This window comes from Oncorhynchus clarkii, chromosome 17, assembly GCF_045791955.1.
Source record: "Oncorhynchus clarkii lewisi isolate Uvic-CL-2024 chromosome 17, UVic_Ocla_1.0, whole genome shotgun sequence".
Taxonomy (NCBI): Eukaryota; Metazoa; Chordata; class Actinopteri; order Salmoniformes; family Salmonidae; genus Oncorhynchus; species Oncorhynchus clarkii.
Genome location: NC_092163.1, coordinates 36,671,526 through 36,692,224, shown reverse-complemented (window position 1 = coordinate 36,692,224; position 20,699 = coordinate 36,671,526). Strand labels below are relative to the sequence as shown.

The 20,699-nt window shown below is 45.1% G+C and overlaps 1 protein-coding gene across 1 annotated transcript in view; it reads right to left on the bottom strand.

Annotated features, from left to right (window-relative positions):
• The window catches only part of LOC139370757 (MICOS complex subunit mic25a-like), a 61,564-nt gene that overhangs the window by 25,644 nt on the left and 15,221 nt on the right, over window positions 1-20,699 (bottom strand). Inside the window, exons 5-6 of the mRNA XM_071110448.1 lie at window positions 12,691-12,774; window positions 6,820-6,890 (exon numbers count right to left, since the gene is read on the bottom strand). Of these exons, the coding sequence (XP_070966549.1) occupies window positions 6,820-6,890; window positions 12,691-12,774 (155 nt within the window). The remainder of the gene's footprint in view (window positions 1-6,819; window positions 6,891-12,690; window positions 12,775-20,699) is intronic.

The following is a 20,699-nucleotide window of genomic DNA, read 5'->3' as shown; positions in this document are numbered from 1 at the left end:
CTTGCCGCAGGGGCAGAAGGGGCATAGGTCTGATATGGGGGTGTGGCCAGGGTTTGCTTGGGGTGGTCTTAGCTGGTTGGGGTGTGGCTGGTGATGCTGTGGTCTGGGTGTAGGTCCTTTAGGAGGGAGTCTTGCAGGTCTGAGAGGGTGTCTCGCTGGTCTGGACGGGGCGTCCGTTGCTCTGTTGCTCCTGCGTGAGGTGCTGGGGCTACGGTTGAGGGTGACGTCCTTCAGGGTTCTGGCAAAAGTTGGGACTGCTGCCTTGTAGAGGTGGACCTGGTCATAAATGCTGTTCAAGTCCAGGGTGGAGTGGTGGGCCAGGTAGACATTACTGGTCATAAAGGCTGTTCAAGTCCAGGGTGGAGTGGTGGGCCAGGTAGACATTAGGTTTTGAGGCCCAGTCTCGTGAAATGCTTGCATTCACCCACTGTATGGTGGCAGGGTGGAAGTCTTTTCATGGTAGCAGGCTGGGGAAAGTGGGATAAGCTTTTTAAAATCACTCCCTTGAGTGCTGTGGCCACCGTTTCCTGCTGGGCCCTCAGGTCATTTGTGCCTGTGTGAATTATGATGTGGCTGGGGGACCCTTGTCTGTCCTCTGACAACAGCTCCTGGACATGTCTATTGTTTGGGCACCAGAGCTTAGCCACTTTGTGTTTGGGAAAGTGTCTCTCTCTCTCGCTCCACATTTGAAAGTGGAAATTACACACATTCAAAGCCTTTTTAAACCTTGAATACACAAAAATTGTCATTCCCTGTTGTGCAGGACAATTCTCTGTGACAACAGTCATCAAATGAAGATAGTACACGTTTGCTGTATTTCACAGTCATATTTACCCGGTGTTGACTTAAAATTGACATAATTGAGGTAAATAATTTAATATCAGAACGTAAACGTCAGTATCTTGGTAAATACCAGGCGAATGCCACCCGAAACAGATCTATATGAACATTTTCATTATTCCATATGTGCTGCAGGCTTGTTCATAGCGTGTCTAATTTAATGAGTGAGCCAACCAACCAGTGTTCTATTTGACGAGGAGACGCATGACTTCCTTTGACATGACTGCACATTCTGGGGAACTCTGACCGGTTGACATGCACACACTCACAGATGCACACACATCCCCACAAACGCTGCCCTCCCGCCACCCTAACACTGCAATTACAGAACTATGCATCTTTCACATGTGAATGAGCTTGGAAGTCCCTGACCACACTAACAGATAGACGGTGTGTGTGTGGTGGAGGATAGCAAAACAGGATTGAATAAAATCACTGAGAATATTCTTGAACAGAGAAGTGAAAACATCCAGAAAGGGAGAAAGAGAGGGAGCGGGGGGGGGAAAGAGACAAAGAGAGACAGTGATGATGTATGGAACGATGATAAATAACCCTCAGAGCCTACCCGTGAACAAACGGTAACCCTGGCAACCATTCAGTGGACTCTTCTTTTTTTTCGCACCCCAGGACACCATGTGACAAGTCCATAGCGAAGACACCTGGTGTGAATATTAGCCATGACGCCTTTTGACATGCACCAACAGTCATTCGGTGTAACGAGCTGGGAGTAGTCCCATGACAAGGTGTTATCGAGGTCATGATTCAGACATCATTATTGATAGACTGCACCAGCTAATGGAGTTTAGATTAGAGAGCTGGTTTGCCTCTGAAATAGCCCCTGGCATTATTGCTGGCTACACACATGTTGGTTCATGGCCATATGAATCATACAGTTTATGCTCATATATCACTTGAGAGTTGTTTATGGCGAGCAGCTTCAACTGAGGCACACGCAATGTGTTGGATTTGTGCAGGGTTGAATTGCTTTCACTCAGTGCAAACAGGCAATATATTACTGTTTATGGCCAAATTGAAAGTGCTATTTGATTGTATTTGGCCATCTAACAAAAACTATATAGTCACATTACATAGAGTGCATTCGGAAAGTATTCAGACCCTGGACATTTTCCATATTTTGTTTCATTACAGCCTTATTCTAAAATTGATTAAAAATATATTATTTATCCTCAATCTACACAGAATACCCCACAATGACGAAGCAAAAACAATTTGACATTTTGCGAATGTTTATAAAGTAAAAAACACTGAAATATCACATTTACATAATAATTCAGACCCTTTACTCAGTACTGTGTTGAAGCAACTTTGGCAGCGATTACAGCCTCGTGTCTTCTTGGGTATGATGCTACAAGCTTGGCACACCTGTATTTGGGGAGTTTCTCATTCCTCTCTGCAGATCCTCTCAAGCTCTGTCAGGTTGGATGGGGAGCGTTGCTGCGCAGCTATTTTCAGGTCTCTCGATTGATGTTCGATCGGGTTCAAGTCCGGGCTCTGACTGGACCACTCAAGGACATTCAGAGACTTCAGTCCCGAAGCCACTCCTGCGTTGTCTTGGCTGTGTGATTAGGGTCGTTGTCCAGTTGGAACGTAAACCTTTGTCCCAGTCTGAGGTCCTGAGTGCTCTGGAGCAGGTTTTCATCAAGAATCTCTCTGTACTTTACTCCGTTCATCTTTGCCTCAATCCTGACTAGTCTCCCAGTTCCTGCCGCTGAAAAACATCCCCACAGGAGGATGCTGCCACCACCATTCTTCACTGTAGGGATGCTGCCAGGTTTCCTCCAAACGTGACACTTGGCATTCAGGCCAAAGAGTTCAATCTTGGTTTCATCAGACCAAAAAATCTTGTTACTCATGGTCAGAGTCTTTAGGTGCCTTTTGGCAAACTCCAAGCAAGCTGTCATGTATGTGTCTCTTACTGAGGAGTCGGTTCCGTCTTTACCATAAAAGGCCTGATTGGTGGAGTGCTGCAAAGATGGTTGTCCTTCTGGAAGGTTCTCCCATCTCCACAGAGGAACTCTAGAGCTCTGTCAAAGTGATCATTGGGTTCTTCTCTCACGATTGCGCAGCTTTGCCAGCCAGCTCTAGGAAGAGTCTTGGTGGTTCCAAACTTCTTAAATTTAAGAATGGAGGCCACAGTGGTATTGGGGACCTTCAATGCTGCAGAATGTTTCAGTACCCCTCCCCAGATTTGTGCCTCGACACAATATTTTCTCTGAGCTCTACGGACAATTCCTTTGACCTCATGGCACTGTGGAACCTTATATAGACAATTGTGAGCCTTTCCAAATCATGTCCAATCAATTTAATTTACCACAGGTGAACTCCAATCAAGTTCTAGAAACATGTTGTCTACACAGACCCAAATCAAACCAATCACGCTATATTTCCGGTGTTGCACAGCTACAGGTGGTGGCCATTTTGTTCCAGTCACCCATCAGGATAAGGTCAAAATGTAGCTCCAGGCTAGCACCACAGAGATAAGAAACTCTTGGTCTTTCTTTAGAATTCACTGCATTGGCTGCAAAGGACAGCTTTATAACAGGACGGTCGTGTTAATAAAGGAATCTGAAGCAGAAAATTGCCTTTTCTAATCTGCTACAACTGCCTTGTTTGAGTGAAATTAAAGGTGAGGTCTTATTAGAAAAACATTAGCCGTGCTACTTTGTTAGCCACGTTTTTGAGGGAAAAACACATTCCAATTGCTCCTGCCCGTCATGGTTTGCATCTGTAAGCATATCGCGGAGAGAGAATTACGCTCTAATCATTAAAGCTTCCCATTATTTTCAGCCTCTTTTTCTCAGAATCGGGGCTTTATGAAGAAAGCATGACTTGCGAGCCGTTGCAGAGACTATGTGGGGAACAAAGTAATATAAAGAAAGAAGAAAGTAATAAGAAGGGAAGGGATGATAATGGTGTAGCATTTATTATTCTCTGCGCATGAGAGGAGAGAGCAAAGTTATTAATGTGTGCTGTCATGGATTTAAGGTCTTCAAAAACAGCACAGTGAATTTTCTGAAGAGTGAAAGTGGAGCCGAATTCGCAGTGGCCTAGACTACAGCTTCGGAGCCTAGGGGTTGTGGCTAAGTTGAGATCTAAAACAGTTGTGCGTGAGCGCATTGCGTTCCAGATCTCTCTGACGCACTCCCTCGCCGCGCGTCTCTCGTCGTTTGAATTGCTCTTCCTTTTTCTTCTCTGGTCTTTAAAAAAAATTGCTTCTCCATCCCTCTCTCTCCCTGTATTCCTCTTTATTAGGTGTGGACTTGGTAGTGACATTATCTGGTGTCAATTTCTGCTACTCCTGATCATCCTCTTCCTCATAAAGCTGAAACATTAGTGGATGGAGGTATTGTGTGAGGAAGGGTCAACAGTGCTAAAACCATTTAGACTGGCTCAGGATCCTATTACAGCTACTAGGTCATGGGACGACTTTTAGCGAGTTTAACGAATCCTCTTACACAACTTCTCACCCCAAGGAAGTGAATATGATGTACTATAGGTTAAGACTCGTTCCACGTGGGCATCTGGAGACGAGGAGCGAATGGGTGTCAGTATCTTTGCAAGGGACATCACCTGGACCGGACTTTCTGTTTTTTTTTACTTTGGGTCAGCCCTGAATCTTGTGCGATGGTGGACATTTTTTATTTTTGGATTGTCAACTGAATGCGCCGCTTAGTTCATAGAGCCGTGGTTAGGTGAAAAGTCTACCAACTGTTAGAATACATGTAAAACAATTGCCGTGTGGTCACGTGTGGGACAGCGCCATTTCGCTGCTTTGATACAAGCATGGGAACTCATCTTAATAAAATCAATCAATGTCCCATTTTAGTTTTCACTGAACTCCGTTCAGACATTTGGTTACAATCAGGCTGGGAAATGTTAGTGAAGTTGAGGTGGGTGCTCATGGTCATCAGTTTAGCAATTTAAAGCAATGCAAATCTTATCTACACACACAATTATGCCTATATAGCCTATACATTATGTTTTCCTGAACTTCCCAAAACTTCTGATGCATTTCAGTCACTTAGCCTACTGATGCAAATACACACGTTTTACACCTCTCCCATTGGCTATTCAAGTCATTTGACATAGAAAGTGTGCTACAATGGTTAAAAAGGTCATACGGGCTACATAGTTTCTACAACAATGTAGCTAAAACCATTATTCTCTTGCAATTGTAGGCTACTTGCTGATAGATTATCTAACCTCATATGGGGTTACTGACCACAACCCATTGAATTAATAATAAGTATGGTTGATTATTTGGCCTTGGGGAGAGCACAGTGCATGGAAGAAAATAGTCTCGGGACGGGGTACTGGAAGTGATGTAGATAAATTGAAACACATTTGCAAAATTAAATAATTACTCCCGTCTGTACAGAAATAAATGAAATCATTAAAAACGACTACATCAGAGAGCATTATCGAGCCACAGAGGATCAATAGCTTCTTAAAAAATAAAATTGCAGTGGATTGTGTTTTAGCACATCACAAGCGCATATAGGCCCACAGCCCGGGCAGCCCGCACGTCAAGTATCAAACAGCTGATTGTTGAGTTGTTGCTGTCAATGTGGCTCTGGTGAGGCTCCTGCGCTATGCTGTCAATGTGGCTCTGGTGAGGCTCCTGCGCTATGCTGTCAATGTGGCTCTGGTGAGGCTCCTGCGCTATGCTGTCAACTATGGCTGATGTTAAACCATGTTCCCAAAAGTCTTAGTTTCTATCACGCTGTGCCATTTTGAAAACCATGTCACGAGCTGATATTGGGATCACACCAGCACACTATCAAATGACTTATGACCGCAATTTTACTTTAACTTAATCAACCAAAGAAATGTTTGAAAACTCATCAAAAATGTACTGACATGTCATTTGAAATACAAACAGCAAACAAAAAAACGAAACAAAAAGACTAAATCAACTAAGAGCAATTTGACAAACCACGGCAGGGACATGCCAAGTGAAATGAGTAGGCTCAAACGAGGGAGGATTCTATTCCAGGAACTGAAATGGCTCATCGAAGATAAATATATTGGAAATTAATATAAATATAAAAAATGTATATTTAACACAGCAAGAAAATATAAATGGAGAAAAAGATGGCTATTACCTCACATAGAAATGTGTCACTGAGGAGAGATGTCATTTGGGGGAAGACTAAGTTTGGGAGGAGTAGGTGAATGTGGGTGGCAAGATGGGTGAGGGGCTGAGACATAGGTTTTGGAAATGGAAAGATTAAGACTTAAAAAAGCCTGAAGAAAATCACAGAGGAGAGAAGCAAGCCGAAGGAATTATGCAGCTTTCGGGAAGATTTGTGAGAATCAGCACTCCTAGCCAGAAGTGAAAAGAAAAGCATTCTGGTTATTCCGATTCCTTCTCTTTTCAAGGAAAATAATGACTGGTGCTGCATAGACTGGTAGTATCTAGATACCGACAGTGCCAGCGTGGTGGCAATCACTGGCAGAATAAAAATGTCCTGTTTTTTTACATTTTTTTTAACAGGTGGCGGTTTCTGAAAAGCACTGTCCAAAGCACGACTGTTCCTTCAAATCCCCATCACTCTCCCTTTTATAAGTAAATATTTCATATTAGTGACCGTCTACCAATAAATTGTCCACCAATGGTCTTGAACAAAGTAGATCAGAAGTAGCCTTTAAAATAAAACATTTTTTAAAGGGTGGCAAGATTTCACATACCTGAGGTGAAATAAGAATGACATGTGTATATGTTGCTATGGTAATACATGATGAACAGCAGGAATTAGCCCACATTCTCTAAACGTCACTAGTATCGCTCCATGGCTGCAATAGCACGGCATATTCATTTGTTGAACCCATTCTCCTTGCGGTGTGACTGATTAACAGTAATAACAAACCCGACTACACAGTAAAAGTGTCGGGTGGTTAGCTAATGAATGGTTTGCTGACACCCATTTCAGTCAGTTCTCAAAATAAGCTACTTACTTGATATGGGCCTCGGCCTTGTCGGCTGCCTCGTTGTACTGCTCAGACGTCTGCTGGTAGTAGTCGAGATTCTGGGACAAAACACACAAAAATGAGAGATGACAGAGTAGTTGAGTTACACCAATTATCCGGTAACATCTGTACAAGTACCTGTCTTGGGGTTACGACTGTTCTATTGATTTGCGAGCTCTGATAAGCCCGCTAAGCTAAACACATCTTAAAATGTCAAACTCATTAAAATGGGGGGGGGGGGGGACTTTCGACCGAACAGTGTCACTAACAAATCTGATAATTGACGTTCTGGTGGATCGCCGTAAAGTTTGACTTCATGTGTGCAGAGGTGGCATTTAAACAGCAATTACATCATGAAGAGAGACTTGTACTTAAGAGGGCATGTACTAGGTTTATCTACTCTATTCTGCTCTAATCGGTGACCATCATGTCAGGTTTACCGCGGTCCTGTAAAAAAAAGAAACGCGGCGCGAAGTAAAGAACTTGCTTCGATTGACAGTCGAACTGGGCTTCGTCATAACTCTTCCCGAGTCCAAACCCGTTCACCATCGAGGTGAACGTTTAGCGTAGTTGTGTAACGTACTGCGTATGCCAGTACAATAAAATAAGTGCACCACTCAAACCTTATCCATTCTTCTTTTTCTCTCTCTCTCACACACAAGACACACGCTCACCACATGCACCCCATAGACTTCCACTTCATTGTTCCATGCAGTAATCACTATTTAAACCCAATAACCATGGTCCCGACTCCCTAGTCATTTTCCTTAATTATCCCCGATATTCCCAATGGGTAGAGAGATTGGGAAGAGGATAATTGAAGTCAGTAAGCGGGAAAAGAGATGGGATCAAACATGAACCTCCTCTACAGTCCCACCCACCTATTCCCACAGTCATTTTCACATTATTCCACACACTCTAATAATGGATTGGATTTATATGGGGCTTTTATGGGGGGGGCGACTCATCTTATCCTCTTCTTATCCACTACCAATGGAAGGGTTACTCTGATCCCTATTCCTTATAGTCAGGATAACGTGTCGTCTAGAAAGTAATCCCTCCTAATACCAGTCGCTAAGATCTAAAAATGTCTCTCTCTCGCTCTCCTTCACATATGACAGAGTTGAACCTCAAGATCGCCAAGACGAGATTCTCTCTAAATACATTTGCCCAAGTTAAGAAAGTTCTTCAATACCATTGTAGAGACAAAGACAATGGTAGGTGGTTGTCAGCTGAAATAGAGCACACCATCATCTGCCCAGCAGGAGTTCATCCCTAAATCCGCAGTCTATAATCCATTTGACTTCACTCCAGTGTCCTCCTGCTTTGCTGCCGTGGTTAAGTGTGACGAATATCACGTCTCCCAAGGTGGATGAATGACGCAATGGCACTGTCCCAAATGGCACCCTATCCCCTACGTAATGCACTACTTTTGACCAGGGCACATTGGGTTTGTCTGTAGTGCACTATGGAAGAGGTTTCCATTTGGGTAGAATCCCAAGTAGTACTGCCAGTGATCAGGTTGAGGAGCTGCACGGTATAGGATTAACCATGGAGGATTTGGCCACTGTAGTCTCTAAATCTGCCCATTGACGGTGCATCTGGACTGGGCTGAAATGTCACTTCTCCGGGGGGGGGGGGGGGGGGGGATTCAACGGGCATGAACGAGGGAGCGTTAGCCTCAATACAGACACTAGCAACTTAGAGCTAGTTAGTTCCAAGAGCTCAATGGGAATGCTCAGTGGATGACATTAAAGGGAAAGTAGCCAGGCTTGTGAACTTAACGACATGAAAGGAGACCCACTGGGGCTGGTGCTTTGTCCCAAGAGGTGCAGAAGACAGAGGCTATATGAGGTGGAGAGAGAAGGGCGACCAGTGTGTGTGTGTGTGTGTGTGTTGGCACAGATGGGAAGGTGAAAGGGTTTACAGACAGCCAACTTCTAATCCCACATCTGGCTCTTAGACCAGCCTCCAGACACACGTACACACACACAACTCCACCAGCTTCAATCCACAGGGCTGGATGAATGGAGAGTTAAAGGATAAAGTGATGGAGACATTGAAGGAAAGTATGATGAGGTGTTCCAGAAACAGACACCTCTCTCTGGTCAGATGTTCACACCACAGTCCCTACTGATGGAGGGATGGAGGAAGAAGAGATGGAAGGAGAGACGAGGAGAGGTGTAATGGGAACTGAGAGAATGGGAGTGTGTGTGTGTGTGGCTGGTTATACACAACAGTAACGTGGCTCAGTTGGTAGAGTATGGATGATGGCGAAGATACAACACTTGTCTGAAGCACGATCCAAGCGCTTGGCAGCCATTTTCAACAAAAGGAAGGAAGGAGAGGAGAAGGATTACCCTTAATGGTGGGAATGAGCAACGGAGAAAGAGAGGGATGGAGAAAAAGGGGGGGCCTTGTTTAGGGATTATCGCACAGTATGTGTACAGTGTGTACCTGTGTGACTGTAAGCATGTTGATGGGCATGTTTGTATGCATTCGTGTGTGTGTGTGTGTGTGTGTTTGCGCATGCGTGCACAGCGAGGGGCTGATGTCAGGATTTGGGGGGAGGGGGGAGTTTCACGCTTTAAGTTTGAAAGGCAGAGGGATTATTTTCAGTGGTGGAATTCGACAAATGGAAAGGAAGGGGGATTAAAAAAAGTTGCATTTTAAAAGATGACTTGTTTACAGATATGTTTTCACACAGCGACGACTTCTCAAAGATACATGGAAACTGAGGACCGATTAGTAAGCATAGGTGCAGAGAGAGGAGAAAAAGAGAGTGAGTGAGTCCCTCTAACGGGGATTCAACACACACACACACACACCTCTTATCAAACGATCAGAAGCACCCGAGTTAAGCCAGAGTCAAATATTGATTCAGGAAGATCAGACAGCAATTAGCTGTAGGATTTCTCCACTAATCTGTGTGTGTGGCTCGGCCTTGTCACTGGAGAGAGACTGGCTTGATCAAGACATCAAGCCTGTGCAGGTTTATGTGTGAGTGTGAGTGTGTGTGTGTGTGTGTGTGTGTGTGTGTGTGTGTGTGTGTGGCAAGTGCTGTCTGATTGTCGTTGTTTGAATGCATGTGGAAATCAATAGAAAGCCTATGAGGGAGAGAATGGCTGTTGGGTTCCTCTAAGGTTAACGCATTGCCTGTCATTCCCACGTGGACAAAAGGTTTGGTTAGCTACAGCTCTTTGAGATGTGCTAGAAGCCTTGCTGGAAGAAGCTATGCGCCACGCAGTGTCTTTGACTGAGTTGATTGAGAGACTCGCGCTAGAAATGCTACTGACTGTGAGAAAACGGTGCCTTGCGTCGGAGTCAAGTGACTCGCTTATGAAAGCAGCAAGCATTCAGAACCAGGAACTATATTCTTCTCATCTTACTGGTAAGCAATTTCCACCAAGGCAGGTACAATATAATAGAATGCAAGTAGGAAGATAAAGAAAGAGGGGCATATGATGGAGGGAGGGAAGAAAGAATGACAACAAAGGAAATAAATGAAAGAGGGGGAGAAAATGAAGCAGTGGGAGTTGCTGGGGGAAGAAGTGTGAACACCGGCGCAAAATACACTTTTTAATGAACAATATCCAAATCGCTCTATACTTCTCACTCTCCCTTTGGGGGGGGGCATGACAATGGCTAGGAAGACGGTTAATATTGCAGTGTGTGTACGTGTGCGTGTATGAATGTGTTTGTACGCCAAGCGGTTACAAGGATATGAAGGTGTGTGTGTGTGTGCGCACCCTTAGACATGCATTTCATCTTCCATCTTAATCCAAGTGTTGTCAGAGATAATAAAGCGATGGCCTCTTGGCCAGAGGGATCCGCAGAGGATGGCTGGGAGGGTGTGGGTTCTACGATGAGGCTCACCTTTCTGGACTCTTCGGACTGGTCTTTGGGCTCAAAGTGACAGTCACACACAGTCACACTCGTAGTCAGACTGATAGCAGTCGAATTTGACTCCTTTTCAAAGTCACATTGGCCCACCTCTCTCGACTCTTGTGACTGGTCGTCAGACACATAGCCGTAGCCAGCCGAGTTGGACTTCTCCTTATCAGACAGTCAGAGTAGCCAAAGTCATAGTGACGTGACATTTGGCGATAGAAAGATATCCAAGGTGTCTCAAAACAATGCATCTTTACAGCAGGTGGGATTGTTTATGAGGAGAATCTTGGCTCGGTCTCTAGACCCTCATTCGAGGGTTTTTCTTTATTTTTACTATTTTCTACAGTGCCAAGACTGAGAAAAGCTGCCATCAAGGCAACGGGTGGCTACTTTTAAGAATCTCAAATATATTTTGATTTGTCTAATACTTTTTTTGGTACTACATGATTCCATATGTTTTATTTCATAGTTTTGATGTCTTCACTATTATTCTGCAATGTAGAAAATAGTCTAAATAAAGAAAAACCCTGGAATGAGTAGGTGTGTCCAAACCTTTGACTGGTACTGTATATATACACAATTATAAAAAGATAAACATAAAATATTCCATGTGAAAGTGATATTTTCAGATGAAAATGTTTCACATATAAAACTGCAAATTCGATATTTCCCTGATTGGTTTTTGACATGTGAACTTGCACTTCCACAAAAAAAGATTGAATTTAACATTTACTCCAATGTTTGTAAACAAAGCAAACGTAAACAAACACTGTATAGCCTAAAAACATGGTTAAAACTATCATTTTGATATCATGGATGGTCAACCCCATCCCTCAGCTTTTTACTGAAACTGTGGCAGGGGAGTCACTTTGTTAATGTTTCAATTAAGGATAGCTGCTTTAAAAAACACATTTCATGGACTAATATTGTTATTATATGGTGCAATCCTCTAGTGAGTGAGTTACTTTTGTGCCAATAATACCAAGCAAAACTTCTGAAGTCGAGAACCAAATTCTTATTGGAAACAAAAACTAATGATAATGAAAGCAATACATAAATCATAGCAGTGTCCAAAATCCATGTGTTCTTTCATATATAGATTTATTTTTTTAAGGGTGTGTGTGTTTGTTTAGCAAGTAGTTTAGCCTCGGGCAAATGTTTTATCAGGTTAGGTCAGTTATTGGTGCTGAAGAGTGAAGATCTGTTTCGTGTAGGGGTTTTGTACAGTTTCACCAGTGCGGTTTTGATATTAAACTACCACCTCGTTTCACTCTAAGCCATGTAAGTGGAGGCAACATTTAACAAGACACTTCAAAAGTCGCTTTTACGTTGGGGGAAAATATCACAGGTACATTAGTGCCGAGGGAAGAAGAAAAAAAACGGAAGAGCTGGAACGGAGGTCCTTATTTCTTAAAAGCTCAAAAGCACTTTTGTGTTGTGTTTTATGACAACTGTTTTACAAGGTCCATGCAGAGAAACCAAAGTCAGGTCAATTTGATTAGCCACTAAGTCCTCTTTCAGAGACCACGCTTGTTGAGAACGTTTTCGAGTGCTACTCTACCAATACAAGCCGTATTTCTGAACACATAGAAAAACATTCAATTCATTTCAAACTAACTGCTGTGCACTCCGTAAGCAATTATTGGACATCAGTGTGCCAAAGAAATGCCAGGCATGAAATAAAACCGGCAGATGCTCAGGCCCCAAAGGACAGGAGTTGCTCATCCCGGTCCTATACGATTCGCCTGGTTCATTAAGTGCCAAAATCAATACGTTTGCAATATGTTAGATGGACCTCATATTAGACATCCTTTGTGCTTTACTTTTTCTTTTTTTTTCTCTTTTGTTGTGTTGCTTCTACTGTAAATGTGTCGCGATTTTAAAGAGAGTTTGATTGCATTTGTTTTCATGAGCACACATCTGTAGAACTTCCCTCCGCTCCTATATACTTTGCAGTGTCGTCCTTACCTTCTTCTCCAAGATGTGTAGCTGTTCCTTGTAGAAGGCCGCCAGGTGTTGCAGTTCAGCCTCTTTCCTTTCCAGCTGCTTGGCCTGAAAAGGACAGAGAGGCGGGAGGTTTGAACACGGTGGAACGGACTTCGGTAGAAGGTGGCTCCTCTAAAACAGCTGATGAGCGCCTGGCAGATTCAACGGAATTTGAATAAGACCTTGTTATTTTTTTAATTTTATTTTAAATTTCGAACCTGAAGCGGTCACTGAAAAGTGTTTAAGACATCATCTCAAGCATCATTGTTATCAATGGCACTAATGGACTGTATCGCAACGGGAAGATGTACAAGGTTGTATTCCTTTTCTACAGGTGGTTGGGGGGTAGGGCTAGGAATGGGTTTAGGTCGAGGATAAGGTTAGTGAATCGTTAGTTTTAATACTTTGTCGACGGTATGCTGAACACAATATAAACCATCTACGGGGAACTATCCAAATAAAATAAAAAGTGTTAGCCTATACCTCTACACTTTTTGAGAGTAGGGTCTGATCTCCTCTGTAACTTACGAGACCACACTGGAGTGGCTGTGTGTGTGAGTGCCTGTCTGCGTAGACCCTGCTTCCTGATACATCGCAACGGCAAGGCAGCGGCGGCAGCAGCAGCAGATAGAGGCAGCGGGTTATGAGGTGGAGGCCCTCAAGCTTTAGAGCCCACTGTGGCAAAGCTGGAGCAGAAACTGAGGCGGAGACCACAGCCTGGCAAAGGCTTGGCAGCATGCAAAATAACGAGAAGAAATGTCAAAGCTCGTAGCACTTCACTTAAACCCCCCCCCCCACTCCAGACAATCTATAGCTGACATAAGGTCAGTGACAGGAAGTCAAAGCTGCCAGTGTTACATTTACATAACATCCTTTTCCTGATGCACCATGCCGGATGTAGGCTAATAAGCAGTCCGCTATCCAACTGCGTGCCTTTGTATATCGTTATTCCAAATAGCAGCTATGTCAGCTGACACTGCTATCAATTGCCGTTTGGCGAGTTCAGCTGTTGAATTGCATTGCTGAACTAGACTCGACGTCAAGAGAGCTTTAAGTGAAGCGGTATCGTTTAGTCAGACAAACAGGCAAGCCCACGAGGCGATGGAAAGATGGAGCAGAGCTGCGGAGAGAGAGAGAGAAGAAATGGTCAATGAACATGAGTCAAGGCCTTTACGAAGCATTATAAGCACAGCCTATAGGCAGAACGGCAGCTATGTGAAGACGCCACTCTAACTTTCTACGAGCCGTCTCTCTAATGCATCTGTCTAGTCTCTTATAAGTAGCCATGAGGTGTTACGAATCCTTACAGCAAGTCTTATAATGCATTATAAGGTGATGAAAGGCAGTATACGCTCATTGGGTATCCCATTACAAATATAGAAAGTGTCCTTCACAAGCTGTCAGTCTCTAAATCATGGCCTGCCTAAATACAAAAAAGGCTGGGCATGCATACAGTTACGACTACGTCCAGGATCCATATTCCAGAATAGGAGGAAGACGACAACACAACAGCATATCACGACATGCCCTTCTTCTGCCAAATCATGCTGAGAAGAAGGGAATCGTTCTTATTCAAATGACGATAGAAGTGGAGGGTGGATTGGACTGGGCTGGATTTCCAGAGTAGACACAAGACCATAGCGTTCAGATTGAGGCACTCCCGGTGGTGGGCAAGAAACACAAGAGGAAGATGCTCATTCAACCGTCCACGGGGATACAGGTCGTGTGTGTCTTGTCGTGCTTTAGTGCAGCCTGCACATTTTCATGTAATGACATAAAATGTTGACTGATGGTTGGTTGCTGTATGTGCAATATGGTGCGATGACATTTACCTTTTGGAGATCGATGACGCATTCTCGTGTTACGGCACCTTCTCTTCACAAGTGCAGAACAGCGCACGCAAGCACGCACGCACACATCCCACCCCCTACATACACGCCTAGATTATATCCAATGTAATCACCCCCCCCCCCCCCCAACACACAACCTCCGCCACTCACTTTCTCTCTCTTCAACTCCAGCTGCTGTCTGTTGTGAGTGAGGGGGGGGGGGAGAGAATCACCTCAGCCCAGCAGCAGCAGATGATGTGCAATTTTCTAGCTGAATACCTCCCAAAGTGTTGTTGGTGACGTGGAGGCGGCGGGGGGGGGGCATGCTCAGAGCCTTGCTTTTAATGCACAATGAAAACATGACATTTGAATGGAGGGAAAGAGGAAAGTAAGATTAACAGCGAGCAGCCGCTCCTGCTTACCCAAGCATCCACTTCTGCTGTCTGGGAGAGAGAGAGAGAGAGAGAGAGAGAGCGGAAGAGAGAGGGAGGGCAGGGGGATGAGAGAAAGAGAGCGAGGGGGGTGGGGGAGGGGAGTTGAGAGAGAGAGAGAGAGCGGAAGAGAGAGGGAGGGCAGGGGGATGAGAGAAAGAGAGCGAGGGGGGTGGGGGAGCGGAGGGGAGTTGAGAGAGAGAGAGAGCGAGCGAGCGAGCGGGGGGGGGGGGGGGGGGGGGGGGGGCGAAGGGGAGTTGAGAAAGAGAGAGAGAGAGAGCGCGGGAAGAGAGGAGCAGGGCGAGACGGCGGATACAGTGAGAGAGAGAGCAGGTAGCGAGATCGGAGAAAGAAAGACAAACGGAAAGAAAGGGGGGAGAAAAGCAGAACACACAAGGTTAGTGCAGTGATTAAACGAGTCAGGCTGCAACAGCAGACAGCGCTGGGAGCTGCAGTCGGCTAGGTGGCGTTCGCCTGCCATGAAACCAAACGGGGTTAAAACACGAGCGCCGTGCCATAGCTCAAGATTATATAGACAGTACAGAGATGAGAGGAGGACAGAGTGATAAGGGGGGGGGGGGGGGGGGTTAATAGATAGAAAGAACATTGTGTAATCTCACAAAAAAGACCATTCTTCACCGTACAGAGCCCACGTGAGGCTAATTATTAAGTCTCGATGTACAGAATGAGCGCTGAGCGAGACACACGGACGATGAGCTGAGATTAAAGAGGGAGGTGAGGTTCGTACAGAGGAGGACCTGGAAAGGTCAGGGGAGGGTAAGACGTTAAAGTGTTCACATTCGTGATGTGGCAGAGGAAGGGGTTGTCGGTTAGGAGACACAGTCGTCTGGCTTTGTTACAACATCTGTCTGGGTACAACAACTACACCACTCCCCACCAGCTCTTTAAAGAACGTGCATCAGAACATCTAGCTAGGGCTAGTTTGCATCGGACCTTCAGCCTGTACCTTGACGAGTTGTAATCAGGTGTATTGCGGCTGGGCTGGAACAAACACCTTCACCTCGAGTATCTCTCCAGAAACATTGTCGGCATGGAGACCCTTGCACTAAAATGTAACGTGCGGTTTACACCATACACATGCTTCTACGGCATTTTTGACCCCTTTAAAATACAAGATGATCATTGGTCGCCCACATTTAAGACGACCCGGACTGCTCCTGCTCCGCAACTGCACCCAATAGTGGCGCAGAACATTTTCTCTCGGCCCAGCGCCAACAGCGCTGATCCAACTTGTCGACTAATGTCCCGAGCTCTTCATTCGTGGAGTCAGGTCAGACTGGTGCCGGACTGGAACAATACAAGCACAGTCCTGGGAATCCTATAGAAGAAGCAATTGGGAAACACTGAACGGCACTCCACCGCTGGACCCAGGGTCATAGAAGTAAATGAAGTAGAATGGCAGGATGGCCTTACACTGGACCCAGGGTCATAGAAGTAAATGAAGTAGAATGGCAGGGTAGGCTAATATAATATGGCCACGGCCCATAAAAAGTCCCATTGAGCTAAATGAGGTGAGCTCACAGAGGCGGTGTGAAGCGGTTACAGCCCCACCATCTGTTTGTGTTTGAGCCTCCCCCTCTCTTTAGAACACTCAGAGGCTTTGCCCCAACTGGCACCATATTCCCTATATAGTGCACTGAGCTCTGGTCAAAAGTAGTGCATTATATGGGGAATAGTGTGCCATTTGGGATGCGGGCCAGAGTGTTAGTGGATTGGAAGAATAAGGGGTTAGCGGAGACACACGCACATAGACCAACTTAAGGGATTTGAATTTACACACCATCAAGCTCCACAAATTATCTGTAAAATTGTCTGATGGCCATTCAGCAATTCAATTGTTTTGTCCATTGGTTCCCGTAGGGACAAGCAGTCAACTCAAACCTTACGTTCTACCACTTCTTCTCAACAGATGCTCGAAGACAAATGCTCCCAAGCATAATCAGTGTTGAGTTACATATACAAACGAGTGTGTGTTTGTGTGTGCATTGTTTCCTCAAATCATTTTGACCAAACACACACAGACCTCATTATAGTTCAACTCAGGCTAACCGTCTGGGCACAACACAGCCACACCCCTGTGTCCATCAGATAGGCTAGGATGTGGTGTTTTTTCATTGGGCTAGAGTGGCTGTTCACAGCCTGCTGCCACCCCTGGTAGATAACACAACCCCACCCCCTGCCAAACCGAGAGAGTTTCAACCGTAATCTAAGCGTGGCACAAGCAGTTGCCAACCTGGTGCATCTGGTGACCTAAGAGGCAGTACCATAGCAAACAGATATGCTAGTTAGCTCGAATTCAATATCCCAAATGTAATGGGAACTGAGAGAATGGGAGTGTGTGTGTGTGTGTGTGTGTGTGTGACTGACTGACTGAGGGGACGAGACCTTTGGGTCTCACAAACACACACACCGACTCGCATGGAGAGAAGCGCTTCCTAGGAAATCAATTATGCAAATGAGGAATTATGCAAATAGAACATTTGAATAAAATCTGTGTGTTTGGGGAGGAGGGTTTTGGCGTCGTTTGGTAGTCTGTGTTGGTGTCCAAACTGGAGAGAGAAGGAGATATATACAGATACAGAGAGGAGATATATACAGATACAGCGAGAGAGGAGACAGTTATCAGTATAAAAGACACCTGTCCACAACCTCAAACAGTCACACTCCAAACTCCACTATGGCCAAGACCAAAGAGCTGGCAAAGGACACCAGAAACAAAATTGTAGACCTGCACCAGGCTGGGAAGACTGAATCTGCAATAGGTAAGCAGCTTGGTTTGAAGAAATCAACTGTGGGAGCAATTATTAGGAAATGGAAGACATACAAGACCACTGATAATCTCCCTCGATCTGGGGCTCCACGCAAGATCTCACACCGTGGGGTCAAAATGTTACTTTGTTACTTTGGTCCCAGCTTTCTGCAGGTCATTCACTAGGTCCCCCCGTGTGGTTCTGGGATTTTTGCTCACCCTTCTTGTGATCATTTTGACCCCACGGGGTGAGATCTTGCGTGGAGCCCCAGATCGAGGGAGATTATCAGTGGTCTTGTATGTCTTCCATTTCCTAATAATTGCTCCCACAGTTGATTTCTTCAAACCAAGCTGCTTACCTATTGCAGATTCAGTCTTCCCAGCCTGGTGCAGGTCTACAATTTTGTTTTTTTGACAGCTCTTTGGTCTTGGCCATAGTGGAGTTTGGAGTGTGACTGAGGTTTTGGACAGGTGTCTTTTATACTGATAACAATTTCAAACAGGTGCCATTAATACAAACGAGTGGAGGACAGAGGAGCCTCTTAAAGAAGAAGTTACAGTTCTGTGAGAGCCAGAAATCTTGCTTGTTTGTAGGTGACCAAATACTTATTTTCCACCATAATTTGCAAATAAATTCATTAACAATCCTACAATGTGACTGTCAGGATTTTTTTTCTTCTCATTTTGTCTGTCATAGTTGAAGTGTACCTATGATGAAAATTACAGGCCTCTCATCTTTTTAAGTGGGAGAACTTGCACAATTGGTGGCTGACTAAATACTTTTTTGCCCCACTGTATATACAGATAGAGGGAGAAAGTGACAGCAGTAGAGATAAAAGGAGAAAAGAGAGCAAGGGGAAGGAAAGAGATACAATACAATCCCAGTCATACCAGGTAAACTGGTTGTGCCAGTTAGTGTGCATGTTTTGCCCTGTTATTGTAAAGGCTGAAGAATGGGTCAAATTCAGGTTATGGGAATGTCTAAGGGCTGAAAGTAAAACGTGTATAAAAGTGGTTTCTGGGTGTAAATAGTTTCCGGGTGGTTACCCCCCCCCCCCATCTGAAAATAACAGGTACGAGCTCCAGGTACACACAGGTACAGTAAGCCAAAAATACATCTTACTCACAGAAACACATGCAGTAAACCCTTCTCTCAGTCTTCTCCTTTTCAGTCTCAAATACACTCCCATTACACCTCTGAATGGACCAGGCACTGTCCTGATCTGTGCTTCCACGCACGCACGCACCCGCACACACAGGCGTAAATTAGTTAGTCTATCTGTATGCTCATTAAATGTGTGTACTCTTCACATAGCTCAGGGATGCTAAATGAATTAGCACTTTATCAGCCTGCTTATTCTAAGTACAGACTGGTTGGAATAATATGGAGAACGAGAGGGAGGGTGGGAGGGAGACAGGCGAAAAACTCCAGCACACCGCCATGCAATCTCCATAGACAAACATTGGCAGTAGAATGACCTTACTGAAGAGCTCAGTGACTTACAATGTGGCACCGTCATAGGATGCCACCTTTCCAACAAGTCAGTTTATCAAATTTATGCCCTGCTTGAGTTGCCCCGGTCAACTGTAAGTGCTGTTATTGTGAAGTGGAAATGTCTAGGAGCAACAACGGCTCAGCCGTGAAGTGGTAGCCCACACAAGCTCACAGAACGGGACCGCCAAGTGCTGAAGCCCGTGGCACGTAAAAATCTACTGTCCTCGGTGGCAACCTCACTACAGAACCTCACTACAACCTCACTAAACTGCCCCTGGAAGCAACATCAGCACAATAACTGTTCGTCAGGAGCTTCATGAAATGGGTTTCCATGGCCGAGCAGCCACACACAAGCCTAAGATCACCATGTGCAATGCCAATCGTCAGCTGGGGTGGTGTAAAGCTCGCCGCCATTGGACTCTGGAGCAGTGGAAATTCTTTCTCTGGAGTGATGAATCACGCTTCACCATCTGGCACAAATCTGGGTTTGGCTGATGCCAGGAGAACGCTAAGTGCCCGAATGCATGTTGCCAACTGTAAAGTTTGATGGAAGAGGAATAATGGTCTGGGGCTGTTTTTCATGGATCGGGCTCAGCCCCTTAGTTCCAGTGAAGGGAGATCTTAACACTACAGCATACAATGACATTCTAAACGATTCTGTGCTTCCAACTTTGTGGCAAAGGTTTGGGAAAGGCCCTTTCCTGTTTCAATGCCCCTGTGCACAAAGCGAGGTCCATACAGAAATGGTTTGTCGAGATCGGTGTGGACGAACTTGACTGGCCTGCACAGAGCCCTGACCTCAACCCCATCAAACACCTTTGGGATTGGAACGCACACTGCAAGCCAGACATAATCGCCTAACATCGGTGTCCGACCTCACTAATGCTCATGGCTGAATGGAAGCAAATCCCTGCAGCAATGTTGCAACATCTAGTGGAAAGCCTTCCCAGAAGAGTAGAGGCTGTTATAGCAGCAGAGGGGGGGGGGGGGGGGACCAACTTCATATTAATACCCATGATTTTTGAATGAGTCGAGCAGGTGTCCACATACTTTTGCTTATGTTGTGTATATTAGAATCCAGTTATGACCCAATTGGGACCTAATACTGCTGTATTAAGGGTTGGCCAACCCTTCTCCTGGTGTGCAGGATTTTGCTCCATCCCTGCTCAGAATCAAGTTCCTGATGAGTAGAATCAAGTCATGAACAGGAGCAAATACACCGAACCCCATTTTGATTTTGACAATTCAAAAACCTTGTCGTCGTCACACACTCTCTCTCTGTCCCCATTTGAACACTATGACCAGTATCTCAGAACCTAAATCCACTGGAACACACAGTGGTTGACAATCAAATGAGACCATTCAAAAACGCTCCTCTTCCCACTGCCTCATTACATCTGGCAATCATTTTGATCTGAGCTCACATTATCCCGATCCACACCGACTCACTTGCCCTTTGCGCCGCC